Here is a 17,998-nt window from a genome sequence, read left to right on the forward strand (position 1 = left end):
CTTCAGTTTATTAATTCTTATTGTGTATTCACAATGAACCTTATTAGGAAGATAGTATTTGGGTGAGAATTTGTCCATCACAGCTTTATTTTAAAGTCACATTGAGTTTACCTTCCTTTTCCCGTGAAGAGGAAACTTTACAAAAATATGCAAACATTTTGCTCTATGGGGGAAAGGAAAGTTTCATGACATCCAAGTGTTCAGTTGTATATTTTTTTGCAGTGAAAACCAACCTTTGTATTTGTTTCTCAAAGTGATTTAATATTTCACAGGTTAGTGAGCAACTACAGAAGCATTGAAATGACATCTTTGAATAAGGCTGGCTCCATTTCATTCTGTCAGATGCAAACTAGAGATTTTAGTGCAAAATACAAATATAAAGCAGACATTTGTTTAAGCAAACAAGCAATTTGTTCGTGTGTATATCTGATCCTTATTTGAAAGAGGTACAGGTCCCGCTCAGCATTCACATCTGAAAACTATAAACTGTCCCATTGTCCATTAAAATGACCTTATTGGCAGCCCTGGACTTGGAACCCTAGTTCCTGTTCTACAAAGCAACAATGACTGCATTAACCACGGGGATGTGCTGACAGCGTAGCTGCCACTGGAGCCCAAACCAAGCCTTGACATGGGAAAGATAATAGACAGATAAAGGTATTCTGTTACCTTTATCCCGCTTTTCCTCTAGGAAATTGCTTTACTGAACATTAGATGCCTGGGTCAGGCAAGCATGCTCTTGTAGGTATTGTAGCATGGGTCAGACAAGCATGCTCTGGTAAGGCCCCAAATTACATGACATTCTTTTCAGAAACAGTTTTCCAAGAATATTTCCAGTCAACACATTTGGCCTTGGAAGTGTCTTTCATTCAAAGAAGTATTCCAACCTGAAAATGAAGGGAAAAACTAAGTCCGGTGTTTGATTTCTCTTGCCATAACAAAACCAATCCTTCAGTTTTGTTCATCCTTCTCAATGGCCTTTCAATCAGATATTAGATTCAGTGTTTGACAGATCGTGAAATATTTTTTTAATCAAGTTAAAATATATTGGCAGAATGGCATGATTTTGTTTAGTCTCAGCTCAGAGGGTCAAAGTACTACAAAACAATACTTTCTCTACCAAATTTATACTGTAAATGACCAGATCCTACTTTTTAATAAATGAGTCTTAGAGGAAAAAGTACTAAAACTGTCAATTTCCCAGGGACAGGATACCACATGGGTAATTCATTTACAGTTTTTGCTGTATTGTGCTGTTCTACATACTCCCCAAATGGCATGTAAAATCATGCTTTTCCTAGTTCACACAAGTATGATAGAGTTGGATCAGAAGCATAAAAACAGCATTCTATATAAAAAGTTCAAGTCCTAGAGTGCTGACTTGCCCAAAGTTTACATTTTTTTTATCATTTACTTTTGTTCATTAGGAAAGGAAAGCTGTTTTGAGAGAATAATTCAGAGGTTTGGAAGAAAAGTGGTGTATGTTGTCATAGGAGATGGTGTGGAAGAGGAACAAGGGGCAAAAAAGGTGAGTGTTCCTCATTGGCGTTTCTTGTACCCTTTAATTTTTCTTAGTCCTCAAAATTCTGAGCTGGATCATTTAAACACATTCCATTTCTCTGAAACAGATTGTGAATGCATCCAGAACTGTAAGCACTGATCTAGGGCAGAGTAGAATTAAATCATTATTGAAATAATCTTTTTGAAGAGTGATATTCACAAGCTCAGGGGTCATGGATGGTTCATCTTCACAGAATGTGGACTTGGGGAACAGAAAAGGAGGCTTAGCTCTGGATCTGTCACCTGGAATAGAGACAGCATACGTGCCTGCTAACGCCAGCATGCCCCTCTCTGCACCCATGGCAGACATCACCAGGTGATTAAGCCTTTGTTACCTAAGCCTGGATGCTGCCTATGAACCTTCTAAACATCAATTCAGAGAACCTTCTAAACATCAGTTCAGAAAGATTCTACCAGCTGATCAGAGCTAGGATGCAAAACTTTTCTTCCCTAGAGTATAGTACCTTCTTTTGATCACAACGTCAGTGAATTACCCCTTTGGGGATGCGCAGAAAGGAGGAAGGAAGCAGACCCAACTATTAGGTCTCTTGACCCAGTTTATCCATCATATTTCTTTCTATTTTTCTGCATCCCTGCAAGTATAATTCTGTCATTTCCTTTAGCAAAAGCTTTCTCATGAATGTCCTTTATCACATTTTTAAAAGGGGGAAGGAGGAGGAACCACATTCCTTAGCCAGGCATTCAGGGTCTACACAACCTAGTAACAACCTACCTTTCAGTCTCCTCCACTCTTGCAGCTTACACTGTAGGCATATTGGTCTGCTTACCTTCCTTTGGCCATGCCCAGGACCTCCCCCGCTGCTGTTGCTCCTTTCCCCAGGGCCCAAATGTCACTGTCTTCCTCATTTTTCAAAATCCAGTTTATATACCACCTTTTCTGTTTCTCTTGTTTGTAAGAACTCAATAGCACCACTTATTCTATAACTGGAGAAAGTGAAAAAAGTGAAAATATTAGTCACTCAGTCATGTCCGACTCTTTGCAACCCCATGGACTGTAGGCCCACCAGGCTCCTCTGTCTGTGGAGTTCTCCAGGCAAGAATCCTGGAGTGGGTAGCCATTCCCTTCTCCAGGGGATCTTCCTGACCCAGAGATCAAACCCAAGTCTCCAGCATTGCAGGAAGACTCTATACCATCTGAACCACCAGGGAAGTCCTTAATTGGAGAAGCTATGGGAAGTAACTTGGATTCTTGAGCCAGCCAGCCTGCGTTTGAATTGCAGCTGTCATTTACCAGCTCTGAACAGCTTACTTTACCTTTCTCTTTCTTTATCTATACGTGGGGACAATAGCAGCACCTAGCTCGTTGGGCTATTTTAAGGTTTAGATTTAGTTAACACATTATTGGCTGTGGGACTTTTGCAGAAACTAGCAACTGTGGCAGTTTGTTATGTAAGTGAATATTGAAACACTGGTCAATAACATTCAACTAACAAGAGATATATTGATATGTCTCTGGTAAATAAGTTATTAAAATATAAAACAGCCTGATACCTATGAAGTATGCAACAAGTGGCAGCCATTATTATTAACTATTTGTGTGAGTGCCTGTCTCAGCAGTTAAGTATGAGCTCCTGAGTGGTGGGAACCTTATATTTTGATTGATTTTTGTTTGGCCCTCAGTCTTCATTTCTTTTTTACAACTCCCTAAATCTTGGCACAGTCATGCTCTAATATTTCTTAAATTGAAGAGCATTAAATACTTTGAGATTAACCAATAGGATAATTTTTCCATCTCTTGCCCACACCCTCACTCATAGAAATGATAATATATCTCCATAAAGGAGGCAAGCTCTTCTGGAATATTCCAGTATATCCCAGAAATGGCACCACACCATAGATGCAGTATGGCACATGGCCAGCCTCTTTAGAGTCCCAAAATGGCAAATTCACCTTCAGTAACTCTGAATTCCAGTAAAAGGATAGAAAGTGTAAGTCGCTTAGTTATGTCTGACTCTTTGTGACCACACGACTGTAGTCTGCCAGGCTCTTCTGTGGAATTCTCCAGGCAAGAATATTGGAGTGGGTTGCCATGACCTTCTCCAGGGGATCTTCCTGACCCAAGGATTGAACCCGCATCTCCTGCATTGCAGGCTGATTCTTTACCGTCTGAGCCACCAGGAAAGCATAGAAATTGACCCTAATTCTATAAATAATAGATTATTTCTCTTATATCCATAGATACACCATATGCCCAGGATTACAGCTTCCCCAAGTGTGACCAGCACTGGTGGAAACCCACCCACACGTTTTAAAAACTTGATTCTAAGCAGTATTTGCCATCTAAGCACTCACTCTGCATTCCAGCTTCACCAATGGCCATTGTCATTAGGTACATCTGTTAGCCCTTTGGGCTGTCTTCATAAAAAGAAATCTTTCCCAGACTAAGTAAAGTGCCCAAAACTCAACCCTGGAGAGTTAAAGAGAATATTTGGTGCAAATCCAGACTCAAGTCTTTTTTCTGAGTAATCCCCTGCCATTTCTAGACAGGACCTCCTAGTGGCGATGGGAACATGGAATAGTTTTGCCCCTCTGAGCATCATAGAATTGAAGAGCAGAATTGCATGCCAGGATGGCCCAGGGCCAAGGTGTGAATGTGCCCTCCAGGCTGGTCCTTCTCCATCTGGTATTCAGCAAAATATTTTAAAGAGAAGCCAAAACGTGGCTTTCTAGCTTGTGGTAGACAGAATAATGTTTAATGAAAGTGATGACTTAATATGAAAAAAAAAAGACGCAAGTCAAAGCTTTGGTCTTCAATCAAGGATTCTGTAGACCAGTTTCTTCCTAAGCCTTTCTGAGAAATTTTCTTTCTTAGATATTTGTGTGGGTGAACACAACATGGAAAAAGAAAAGGAATTATTGGTTTGATGTTAGAACTGAAAGTAGAAACAGTACTGAGAGTATTTATTCCCTCTGAAGAGCAGTTAAAATTGTTTCCAATGTTTATCCCTTGGACATATTATTCTTTTTATTCAGGACAAACACACCTGTACCAAAAAAAAAAAAAATTAGACAACTGCTTACAAAGAACATCCTCTTTAAATTGTTTGACCATGAATGAGAAGTTGTAGCTTCAAGTTTGTTTTAGCTTCTTGGGATAAGTGTTTGTGATCAGTGCAGTATTCTGTTACAAAGGAACTCTGTACTTTGAGACCTGCCAGCTTGGAAACTCTAATGCAACTGTAACCTAGAGTTGTAAGATCTTTATGTGTGTTTGTAAATTGTACAGATTTTTCAGAAATATTCAGATTCCTAAAAATTGCACCTGTGATTCAGATGTCACAGGAAGGTGAATACTTTGGCCAAAATCACAGTGCTTGAAAGCTACCAAAGTAAGATATGAAGCCAATTATATCTTTGAAATTCAGCACAAAGTTCCTTCAAATTACAAACTTCACTTAGATATCTTCAATATGATTTGATTTACAAAAAATAATTTTAATGCTTTTGAAAAATTGTTATAGTGTGCAATGTTTATTTCCTTTTGGGAGGTATATAGAACTGTGTTAAATGTTCTCCCCATTTCATACTCATGACTAAAATTTTTTAAATAAATCATTAATTCTAGTTTGTAATTTGGTTCACAAGCATTTCAGATCACTAAATAAAACTGACAGTGAAACAGTGAAGTGCTGCAAGAGTGGGTACTAAAATGATTTGCAAAATCAAAACATTTTGCTTTTCTTCTAAATCAGTTTTAACCATTTAGCTTGTGTCTTAGTTTCCTGTGTCCTTTTAAAAATCTAGTACAACACTCTTGCCTCCTACCTGTGGAGATATTTTTCATCTCCCTAAATAAAGTTCTTTTGCTAGATGTAGTGTTTTTTTTTGTTTTTGTTTTTTTTTTTTAAGCCCAGGCATGAAAACTAGTAAGTATTCTGCCAATTACCTGTTTTGTTATGCTCAAAATCTGCTCTGTCACCGTTGCTATCTTTTCCAGTACAATTCCAGGAGTTTCATCAGTAATTGGATCTAATTCTATAATTTGTATCATTAAAACACATTCCTTCAAAGAGAAAAGGTTACAGATACCTTTGTTTTTTAAAAAGCATTATTCTAAAAAGATCTTTAAAAAATTTTTTATTGGAGTATAGTTGATTTACGATGTTGTGTTAGTTTCACATGTACGTCAAAGTAAATCAATTATACATATATCCACTCTCTGTTAGATTCTATCCCCATGTAGGTCATTAAGAGTGTTGAGTAGAGTTCCTTGGGCTATATGTGCATGCTCAGTCACTTCAGTCATGTCCAATTCTTTGCAACAGTAGGTCTTTATATATATATATATTAGTGTGTCTGTGTCAGTTCCAATTTCTCTCTCCCCCTGCCTTATCCCCTGGTAACCATAAGTTTGCTTTCTACATCTGTAACACTTTGTTCTGTAAATAAGTTCATTTGTACTGTTCTTTTAGATTGCACGTTTAAGTGATATAGTATTTGTCTTTCTGTGTCCGACTTCCTTCACTTAGTAAGGTCCATCCATGTTGCTGCAAGTAGCATTATTTCATTCTTTTTATGGCTAATATTCCATTGTATATGTGTACCACATTTTCTTTATCCATTCCTCTGTTGATGGACATTTAGATTGCTTCCATGTCCTGGCTATTGTAAATTTTGCTGCAGTGAACCCTGGGATGCGTGTATCTTTTTGAATTAAGGTTTTCTTTTTCTGATTTCTCATTGCTAATATATAGGAATGCAAGAGATTTATGTGTATTTTGTGTTCTGTAATTTTACCGAATTCATTGATGAGCTCTAGTAGTTTTCTGGTCCAATTTGTATTCCTTTTCTTTTTCTTCTCTGATTGATATGGCTAGGATTTCCCAAAACTATGTTGAATCATAATGGTAAGAATGGACATCCTTTTCTTATTTCTGATCTTAGAGGAAATGCTTTCAGTTTTTCACCCTAGAAGAAATAAGCAAATTCTAAACAAGATCTCTTGTAAGAGTTTTCTTCAAGCACCTCTTTGTTCCTAGAAAGACTATTGAGAGAAACTATCTCCCTACCTGCCAATATCTTCCTTTGATGTATGTATGTCTTTTGTTATCAAAATTTGCCATGCTTTTTTTTAAACCATAAAATTTCTTGTTTTCCTAACATTCTTCCAGTGAAAATAGTTAAAGCATGATTTAAAAATCAAAATATAAGTAATAGTCTTCTGCACACTGACAGCAGTTTTGGTTTCTGGAGCAAAATGGCCTTGTTTTATAACTCTGACTTTATTTACTTTTCAGAGAACCACTTAAAATGAATCTCTTGTGAATAACATGGAGGGAAGTGGGTATGGGAAGCATCCATTACTCTACATAATAACAACGGCTTCATCAAAAATGTCCGTTTTCATTGTGCATCCCAAACCTTGCCCAAAACCAAGATGAAACTGAGAATCTGCTTCATAATGCTTGATTCTGAGTTTATTTAGGAGAAAAATAAGGACTGTTGTTAAAAAAAAAAAAGACAGTATTTTTTATGCAAGTTTTGCTTTTAGTTTTAAATGAAACAAAGGGATTACTAACAGTACAGAATTTTATTCTAAAGCCATTACACTTATTTAACTTAATGAGCACAAACTATATGCCAGATCTTAAAATGTATTTCATCTTTAAAATGCAGACTTTGTCCAGAGGGGATGCAGATATACAAATAGTCATAGAGCAAAGCTGTGCCGAAAGTTTCATAAATTCTCAGAATAATCTATTTACAATTTGTGAAGTATTTGTATCTCCATATGCAAATTTTCTACATATATGCATAGGAAAGCACAGATAAGTTTTTATTTTTTTATACAAATTATATACTTTTTTTATACCTTTTTTTTCACTTAATATATATCCTGGTAGTTATTTCATATCAGGAGCACATGGAGCTCTGTATCTCTAATGCTTATGAATGACCACATCAGAATTTCATTACATTGATGTGCTATAGTTTAACAAGTCCCCTGGGGCTCAACATTTTGGCGGTTTCCAGTATTTACTATTACAGACAGTTCTTACGTGGTTCATGCGTGGGCAAGTATCAATATATTTGTGGGATAAATTCCTAGAAGTATAATGCCTAGGGCAAAGGCTATGTGCTTTTATGGTTTTGAACTATTTTTTAATAATTCAGCAAAATTCAAATTACATGTGAATGTTCACACGCCCAGCTTTTTATATTACTGAGCTTATGTATAAACAGAAGGGATAAACACAAAATACCAGACCGTAAAGGTAGCAGAAGGAAATTTGGAAAACTGCACATGTAGGCAAGAGGAACAGAAAGGATATGTCATCATCTTCCCATTAGGGAATATTTTGGTTCTAATGACCCAAAAACATGTGCTACTTCCTAAAATTTAGGTCTTGGTGCCCATTTTTCTCAATATATGCCTAATCTCGATAAACTAGTCACACACCCATCAGTTTAGGCTATTATTGTTAACTGTTTCGGTTTCAGGGCTCTAGTTACCGGATGGAGTATCTCCATGTCGTTGTTTTTGTTCATTCTCTAAGTCCTGTATGCCTCTTTGCCACCCCACTGATTGTAGCACACCAGGCTACCCTGTCTTCCACTCATGTCCATTAAGTCCCATTTCATCCATCTGAATAGCTGCATATATATGTGGTGTAATCTTACAATGTCTGTATCCATTCATCTGTTGATGGACACTTAGGTTGCTTCCATATCTAGAGTATGGTAATAGTTCTGCTATGAAGATGCAGATATCTGTTCAACATATTATTTTCATTTCCTTCGGGCATGTATATACCCAGAAGTGGGTTGTGTAGTCATGTGGTAGTTCCGTTTTTAATATTTTAAGGAACCGCCATACTCATTTCCATACTGATTATACCAGTTTACATCCTGACCAGCAGTGCATAAGGGTTCCCTTTGCCCTGCCTCCTCATCAGCATTTGTTACCCCTTATCTTTTTGATGAAGGCTGTTCTAACAGGTGTGAGGTGATTATCTCATTGTGATTTTGATTTGTATTTCACTAATTAGTGATGGTGAGCACTACTTCACATACTTGTTGGCCATCTGTATATTTTCTTTACAAAAATGTCTATTCTGCCCAATTTTTAAATTAGATTGTTTTGCTATTGAGTTTTATGATATTAACCCCTTATCAGATATATAGTTTACAGTTTTTTTTCCTCATTCCGTAGGTTATCTTTTCATTTTGTCAATCATTTCTGTTGCTGTGCAGAAACTTTTTAGTTTGATATAGTCTACATGTTTATTTTGTTTGCTTGTGCTTTAGGTATCATATCCAAAATATCATTACCAAGGCTGATGCCAAGGAGTTTTTCCCCAGTGTTTTCTTATAGGAGTTTTATGGTTCTTGGTTCTTACATTTACATCTTTAGTCCCTTTTAGGTTTTTTCCTTCTTTTATAGGTTGTTTCATTCTTTTATATGTGAATAGCCAGTATTCCCAGCAACATTTATTGAAGAGACCGTCTTTTCTCCATTAAGTATTCTTTTCTCCCTTCTATTAGTTAAGCATATATACATGGCTTTGTTTCTGGGCTGTTGATTCTGTTCCATTTTCTACGTATCTGTTTTTATTATATACTGTTTTGATTACCACAGCTTTATAATACAGCCTGAAATCAGGAAGTGTGATGCCTCCCACTTTGTGCTTTCTCAGGATTGGTTTAGCAATTTGAGGTCTTTTAGCTCCATATACATTTTAGGATTGTTTTTTCTACTTCTGTAAAAATCGCTATTGGAACTTTGACAGAGATTGCACTGAATCTGTAGATGGTGGCTCAGAAGAGTACGGAGTCCGCCTGCAATGCGGGAGACCTGGGTTCTGTCCCTGGGTTGGGAGTATCCCCTGGAGGAGGGCATGGCAGCCCGCTCCAGTATTCTTACCTGGAGAATCCCATGGACAGAGGAGCCTGGTGGGCTACAGTCATGGGGTCACAAAGAGTCAGACACAACTGAGCAGCTAAGGATGCACACACAGTATGAACATTTTAACAATATCTGTTCTTCTAGTCATGCACTTTGACATACCTTTCCATCTATTATTTGTGTCGTCTTCAATTTCTTTCATCTGTGTCTTATAGTTTTCAGTGTAGAAATCCTTCACTTTTACTGTTTTTGATGTTATTGTAAATGGAATCACTTTATTATTGGATAATTTGGTCTTAGTGTATACAAAGGCTGATTTTTGTAGGCTAATACTGTATCCCGCCACTTTGTTGAATTCATTGATTAGATCTAACAGTTTTTTGCTGGTGTCTTTAGGATTTTCTATACATGAAATTATGTCATCTGCAAATAGTTTTACTTCTTCCTTTCCAATTCTGATGCTTTTATTTTTCTTACTTGATATGCTGGCTAGGTCATTTTGATTCTTAATCCCACACTGCCTTACATTGTAATAAAAATGTTCAGCAGATATGTCTTGCCTGCTGGTTCTTGGCAGTGGGAGGATATGTTATGTATGTATATTATTTTATAAATCTGCTCTAGCTATAGTGCTGAACAAGTAATACTTTAATGAAAAAGTTATTGTCTTTATTAAACCTAGGAGCAACCCTGAGTCATTTTTCCTAAACCGTTACTTTACGAATAAACAAACTAGGGCTCCAAGGAGATGTCATGATTCAAAGCCATGTTACTAAAGTCAGAGTTGAGAGTATATCCCAGGTCTCCTCATTCTAGAACCTGCTTTTCTTTTCCTCTTTTGCCACCATCACTCTCTGATTTAAGAAATATTTGTTCCAAGCTAAACACTGATTCAGGAAAAAAATTATTTACTTTGTACTTACTGGGCCTGGGAAGCTCTTGATCCATAAAAGCTTCACATCAGTATGTGCCTACTTACAGAAAGTGTTATTTTGCAATATAATTATTTGTTAACACATGTTTGAATCCCGTTCTCTTCCCTAGACTCAATCTTATAATTACTCAATATTAAATGTTCCTAATAACTATCAATAAACTCTTTAACAGGACTAACCAGGTCTTGCACCGTTTGACTCCTATAGCCAGTAATGTCAGAGCCATGTCTTTCTCTCACACAGCTAGTATTGAAACAGTGAACTTGTCCTTTATCCTCTGCCCCTTCACACACGCAGCCAGTACAGTGCTCGTCTGAATGACCATCCTTTCATAACTAGCTCAGTTATTACCTCTCCTCTTACCAAGTGTCTCCCACAGTTCCCCAGGCAACGGGAATCACCTCCTCCTGCTCCTTTGAGGTGAACTTGCATGACTGCTGTTCATGTCTGCTGCTCAACCACAGACTATGAAAGGGTGGGTCAGGGATGTCTTCTATGCCACGCTTGCAAACACAAAAATCTCTAATGAATGAATGCAAAATAGTACAGTATATGTTAATGATCTAAAGTTGCCCAGTGGAACATCATACATATTTGAAAAAAGACCTCTAGTACTTGGTACTGAACTGTTATTGAAGGATAACAAAGAGAGATACCCTAAAGTAGTATAGAATCCAGAAAGGCCTACATGTGACATTGGACTATGGTATATGTTTTTAGCAGATCACTTGAGACAAAGACATTATCAATAAGTAACAATATTTTGCATCCCCAGAATAGCAACAGTTATGTGATCTATACCAAAACAGTAGCTTCTACTGTCACTTATCTACATAGTCCCTCCAAAATGCCTCAGTTCCAAATTCTATTTGTTTTCATGCCATATTCTCCTAATAGTCTGAATTGTTTAAAAACCCCTAGAACTATAATCGCAAATTATACTCAGACCTTCACATTATTTTTTGTGTAAAAAAAAAAAAAATGTTTTCTGTGGGCTTAATAGAATTTTATTCTCTAAAAGATGATGATTCTCTTATCTAAGAAGATTTTGCTGATACGTACATATCATAATGTTTGATAAAGTTGATAATCATGTTTTTATCTTTCATGGATGATGAAACTTTGTGAGGCAGGGGGAAGGGGGCTGTTTTTCTTGTCTCTGGTTAATTCAGATGTTTTACAAAGATATCTCCATCATTTAAGGAAGATTTTTCGATTGATTTTTTGAACAACTACAAAAAAAAGCTGAAAAAACTACCGTAGATGTTCATTTAAAATTTTCTCACATGATAATGTTGTTTCAAGGTCAGTGTGAACAATGCCTGATGGAAATAAATGAAAAAAATTGTTTGTTTTAATCAGATTTTGATTTTAGAACTAAAATTTTGTAAAATGTAAAATACTACCAACTAAGGAAAACCACTTAAACTTGCAGTGTGAAAGCTCCAGTGGATCCAGATTTTGAAAGGCAAATATTTGACACATTTTTGTTCACAGCTACTGGGTTTTATTTGAAGTTTGGAATAGGCATTCAAGCGGCAGTATAGGTCTGCTTAAGAAATACCCATCACCTTCTTAAAAAAACACAGATTCCCGAATTGTATTTTAAAATGCACTCTGGCATTCTTAGGGGAGGAGTAAGTTTGGGTTTTGTTTTAAACAGATGTGTTGTTGAGATCTTAACGGGCAGTTTTCACAGTTCGGAATAAAGAGGGGTGGGCAGTGGAGTGGGCTGACAAAGCAGCCCTGCAGGGCTGGTGCTGGGAGCGCTCTCCATCCTCACCACGTTGTCTGCCCCTCTGCAGCACGCCATGCCCTTCTGGAGGGTCTCCAGCCACTCGGACCTCATGGCCCTACATCATGCCTTGGAGCTGGAGTACCTGTAACAGTCACCTCGCACTTTGAAGCTGCATAGCCACCCTGTGACCGGGGGACACATCCACCAAGCTGAGTCCCAAGTGGGCGCCAGACTCCAAATTATCATTTCAGCATTTTGACACCCAGCTGCTGTGGGTCCTCACCTCCACCTCTGTGGGAAATGAAGGACACCACACCCCTTTCTTCAGAACAGCTGTTGACTCCTAGTACTGTGAATCCATTGCAAATAAGCCATGAGAATGTTCTAGCACAGTGTCGTGTGTCTTGGCCACATTAACTAACCATGGTTCGAACCTGTGAAGAAAGGACCTGCAGACGCTTTATGTTTCTAGCATCTTCAATGTGACATAGCACAGCTTCTCCAGTACAGCCAACTTGATTGCACAACAAAGACTGAGATGGGTTTCCTGAGTACCAGTGGGGGGATTTTTCTTGTAAAGGTTTACTTTTTCTGGTGTCTCATACCCAGGGTCTTCTGTACATCTCTACTTATTTATGAACAGACTTTAAAAAAAAAAAAAAACAAAAACACAGCTTTATCGAGGTATAATTCAAGAACCATACAGTTCACGCAAACAGACTTTTGACATCAGATAACTGAAGAGACAGTAGCATGACAGAAGCGATCGAAGGCCCTGGCCTCATGACACAGCAAGTACTTTGAATTTTAGCACATTGCAAAGTAGTTTAAAATATGTCTAATTTAAACGTATAATATGTACATCACTGAGACAATCATGTACAGAAAGAATTTTTGGTGTAAATTTGTAATAATGGATGATTTCTTTTACATATTGTTTAGAAAAATGATATTGAAAGGTAGCAATGCCTTGATAGTGAAGTAGGAGGAGGACCTGCACAGACATGCAGGGCCTTCTCCAAGTACTGGGTATAAATATGTAGATAATGGATTTTTTTTTTTTTTAGATCATGTTGTCAAGACCAAAAGCATGGATGTCAAGTGTCAATAGGATTTTGTTTTCTAATTTTTTTCCCAATCTGTACTTTTTTTTTTTTTAATACTGTTAGGAGGGCCTTGGTAAATAACACATCAGTGTCTTAAACAATTGGAGGGGAAAGACAAGTCCTCTTACAACCTCACTTTTTCATTTTTAGCATTAATGTAGTATAACTATTTGGCAAAGGACAGTTATTCAAATGCTTCTTCCCACAGAAAGAATGTAGATGATGGATAGATTTTATAAATGGTTCATGAATTGGACACTAGCAAAGGGACACTATCATATGTCCAGATGATATTTTCTTGTTTAAGGAAGGCCATCACATATCTGCAAATCAGCACAACTTTGTATTACTCCCTTACATTCATGTTCTTTCTCTTTCCCTCCACCTCCCACCCCTCCACTCCCCACCATCCCAGAAAAGTTCATTGCCAGCAGTGGGACATGATCCAGTCATCATCACCAAGAAAATAATGCTACTCTTTTCACCCCCATTCTAATTATATGACAAGCGTAAATCTGAGAAATGAAGTTTGTCACCTTTGTAATACCCCCTAAAAAGTTTAGCCGAAAGTAATCCATCAGTTTATCTAGATACTAGTTTCTCTCATCTAAAGGCCTTCCATTGTCATGAAATTACTTTTTGGATGAATTTTCTTTAATAGTATATTGGAGGGAAAAAAAAACCCACCAGCTTTGACCCAAAGTAGCTACAGAGCTGCCCTATCCTGTCCTAAGGTTTCATGTTGCTGCTAGAATTAGTCAGTTGTGAATATCTCCAAATTGTTTAATCATTGAATTTAGTTGTTTTTTCCTCTCTTGCTTGAAGCAAACAGAAGTCAACAGTTTTTTAGCCTTTCCATTTTATGTTTTTGTACTCTACAAACTGAAAAGACAAAAGTTTATCTTGGCCTTACTGTATAAAGGTGTGTCGTGTCCACAACTGTGTACAGACTTTTTCTTCAATTTGTGTTTAAATTAATAAAACTGATTTGTGAAGTACTGTAAGCTCCCTGTCAGTATTGTCTTCATCCTTTGGTTCTGTAAAATAGCAGGATCTTGATGGTGTTAGAACAGTCATAGTCCAATGAAAGGAAGCTGTATGGAACAACTGTAGTAATGGCTTTATCAGCCCTTGCAAGGAACTAAGCTAGGAGAATAACAGCTGTCTCTTTGATCACCATTAAGAACAGATGAATGGAAAAGCTTTACTTCCTCTGAAACTATATAAACGAGACCTTCACTCAGATTTATCTGCTGTGGAACCGAATTCAGCATCAAGTATCTTGGATGTCAGAGCATAGATTTAGCCACTTCGATACCCAAGGGACAGCAATGGAAACTAGTTTCTATTCCATTTCATGTGTAAAGAACGCCCACAACATACATCTCTAAGATTTGGCCAGCTTCATCACTGACAAAGAGCTATATAACAGCACAACTTGCTTCCTCCTGGGATTTCATCTTAGAAACACAACATTCACACATACAGAACACGAACATCAAACATGCAGGGGTCTGACTCATTCATCAGGCTGAGGACGTTCATTTTTCACAGGCACACGTTTGGCCAAGTGGCTTGAATAATGAAGTGTCCGTGCATGCTCGGTTGCCCAAGAGAGACATTTGGAGAATGTCTGTAGAGAAAGGCAGGGGTGGGGAGTGGAGGGACTTTTAGGTCTCAGGTGAAGAAAGTATGGAAAAAAGTCGACGGGAGAGCATACCCTCAAAGGATGGATTTTCTAAAGTGCTACTTCTAACATGATACCCTTTGGTCCATAGATGAGAGGCCACATTTCTCTCCCTACCATTCTAGACTTTTCAGATACAGTCTCTACTTTCTTTCCAACATTGTCTCTTGTTATTCTTACGAACAAACCTCCGGTCCATGTTAACTGAGCTCTTTAATAGACCAAACAGCCCCTAAGAATCCTTGCTTCACCTCTACTCAGGGCTTGCCCCACTGCCATCAGTGACTTCCCCCACCCTCCATCCACCCAAGCCATGTTCAGTCTCCAGAGCCTTCCCTGCAGAACCTTCTTTTCCCATTATGGCACACAGTGTTAGCTCCTTCTCTTGAACTTCTCCCCACCTCCAATGTCCATAGTCTTACTGGCTGTTCCTAATACCCCCTTCACTAAAGGCTCACTGTGCACCCACCATGGTGGAGGTGGGTGAGCGTTTGTCTGAGATGTTGTGGATAGGAGGTCCTTGCTCCTGTGGATGGAGCTTACATCAGAGTAGGCGTGAACAGACACATGAGTGAATAAATGAGATATATTTAGTTGGAAACATTCTTTATGGAAAATTAAAACAGGGAATATATGTAAGTGACAGGGCTTCCCTGGAAAGGATGGACAGAGCTGAGACAGATGAACTGAGACCAGCTGCTAAGAAGCAGGCAGCGTGTGAAGATGAGGTGTAGAAAAGAGAGGCACAAAGGTCCTAGGAGGAGAAGACTTCTATTTATTGTTTTCTCAGAGTGAGGATCACACTCATGGGTCCAAGAAGAGATGATTTTGCAAAGGCTTGCCACTGAGAGGTCTACACAGGGCTGTGACCCAATCTGATACATTCTTTGAAATGACCACTCTGGTTTCTGGGTGGAGAGTGGACTATAGACGGGCGAGAGAAGAACTGGGGCAAGAGAAAAACTGGGGAAACGAGTCATTAGGCCAATAGCCAGGTCCAGGTGAGCAGCAGCCAGATTCAGATTAGGATGGGAAAAAGAACAGTTGGATTTATTTTTAGCAATAGCAACAACAGCACTGGCTGATGAGTTGAAAGAAGTGAGCAGTGGGACACAAGAGGAGAATGGACACCCCCAGAGTAAGATGTCTCCCCACCCACTGTCAGATAGTACACCCAGTGGGGTACTGGCCTCTGCAGGCAGGTTGAGTGAGTGAAGTCGCTCAGTCGTGTCTGACTCTTTGCAACCTCATGGACTGTAGCCCACCAGGCTCCTCCATCCATGGAATTTTCTAGGCAAGAGTACTGGAGTGGGTTGCCATTTCCTTCTCCAGGGGATCTTCCTGACCAGAGGATTGAACCTGGGTCTCCCACATTGCAGGCAGACGCTTTACAGTCTGAGCCACCAGGGAATCAGGTTGCCTGGGTTCAAATCCTGGCTTTCCCATTTTATCTTGCCAAGTTAACTTCACTGTGCCTTAGTTTCCTCATCTGTAAAATGGGGATAACAAGAATACCTACTTCAGACCATTGGAGAAGGAAATAGCAACCCACTCCAGTATTCTTGCCTGGAGAATTCCATGGACAAAGGAGCCTGGCAGGCTATAGTCCATGGGGTCACAAAGAGTCAGACACAACTGAGTGACTATCACTCACTTCAGACCATTAGAATGAAGACCAAGTAAGTTCATATGAATAAAGTGCTTGGGACACCACTTGGCAAATTATTGAATGCTGTTCATTCATATACTTGCTAAGTATTTATAGACATTTTTTTTTTTTTCCTCTCCAACTAAAGAATCAGCTCTTTGATGGCACAGACCATTTACAAGGGGATTACATTTTTCTGGACTAGTCAAGGAAAGTGAAAGTTATAGTGTCAGTCACTTAGTCATAGCTCAAACTCTAGCTCACCAGTCTCCTCTGTTCATGGGATTCTCTGGGCAAGAATACTGGAGTGGGTTGATATTTCCTTCACCAGGGAATCTTCCCAACCCAGGGATCAAACCTGGCTCTCCTCCACTACAGGCAGAGTCTTTACAGTCTGAGCCACCAGGTAGGCCTAAGTCTAAGGAAACAGGATGAAAAAGACAACCATTGAGTAGCAATTTTTTTTTAATAGCCACCATCCCAATGCTTGAGGTCAGGAATTAACGAGTTTTTCATCCTGTTTCCTAAATGGAAAGGAAATCCAGAAGGAAGGGGATATATGTCTCTGTATGGCTGACTCATTTTGCTGTACAGTAGAGACTAACAGCATTGTAAAGCAATTATACTCCAATGAAAATTAATTTAAAAAAAAAAAAAAGGACTTCTCTGGCGGTCCAGTGGTTAAGAATCCATCTGCCAATGCAGGGACACGAGTTCAGTCCCTCGTCCAGGGAAACTAAGATCCCACATCCTGCGGGACACCAATCCCTCATGCCACAACTACTGAGCCCATGTGCCCTAGAGCCCTGCTCCACAACAGGAGCCACGGCAGAAAAGCCCCTGCACTGCAGCTAGAGAAAGTCCCATCACAACAACGAAGAGCCCCTGAGCGGAAACGAAGACCCAGCGCAGCCCTTAATAAATGAATAAATTTTAGAAAAAAAGAATCACAATGATAAAGGAGACTTATGTGAGCGGTCCTGTGGACATGAGAGGTGGGGCAAGCAGGGCAGGCAGGAAACCCTACCCCAAAGCTGAGCCCTGCAAGCTGAAGCTGGCCTGAGCAGAGTGGGGAGAAGGAGAGCGTAGGAGAGAGACCACAGGACTACAGGAGCACAGGGAGTGTGGGTCCGAGTCGCTAGGAGAGGGAAAGGTGAGGACGGGAACTGTCCGTCACCTCCAAAGACAACTTCGGACTTGGTGCTTTTATTACCCACAAGCTTGGCTGTTCCCCCTCTATGGAAGACAGGAAAGCAAGAAGACAGAACCAGAGGTTCTCAGCCTCCTGCATTAGCACACAGCCTGGAGGACCCTGTACTGGGGCCCCTGATTCAACATTAAACTAGACTTAGATGAGAGCCCTAAGTAGTGTCCAGCAGAGCCCCTTTTATTTTACAGATTACAAAACTCAGGTTAAATGCTCTGAGAGGTCACAGCCGAATCAGGCAGTCATGGCT

General features: G+C 39.1%; 1 protein-coding gene across 1 annotated transcript in view; it reads left to right on the forward strand.

Moving 5' to 3' along the window:
* EYA1 (EYA transcriptional coactivator and phosphatase 1) overlaps positions 1 to 14,210 on the forward strand; it is a 376,069-nt gene extending 361,859 nt beyond the window's left edge. Inside the window, exons 18-19 of the mRNA XM_018058424.1 lie at positions 1,428 to 1,528; positions 12,168 to 14,210. Of these exons, the coding sequence (XP_017913913.1) occupies positions 1,428 to 1,528; positions 12,168 to 12,248 (182 nt within the window). The 3' untranslated portion in view covers positions 12,249 to 14,210. The remainder of the gene's footprint in view (positions 1 to 1,427; positions 1,529 to 12,167) is intronic.

The sequence above is a fragment of the Capra hircus genome, chromosome 14, assembly GCF_001704415.2.
Source record: "Capra hircus breed San Clemente chromosome 14, ASM170441v1, whole genome shotgun sequence".
Classification (NCBI taxonomy): Eukaryota; Metazoa; Chordata; class Mammalia; order Artiodactyla; family Bovidae; genus Capra; species Capra hircus.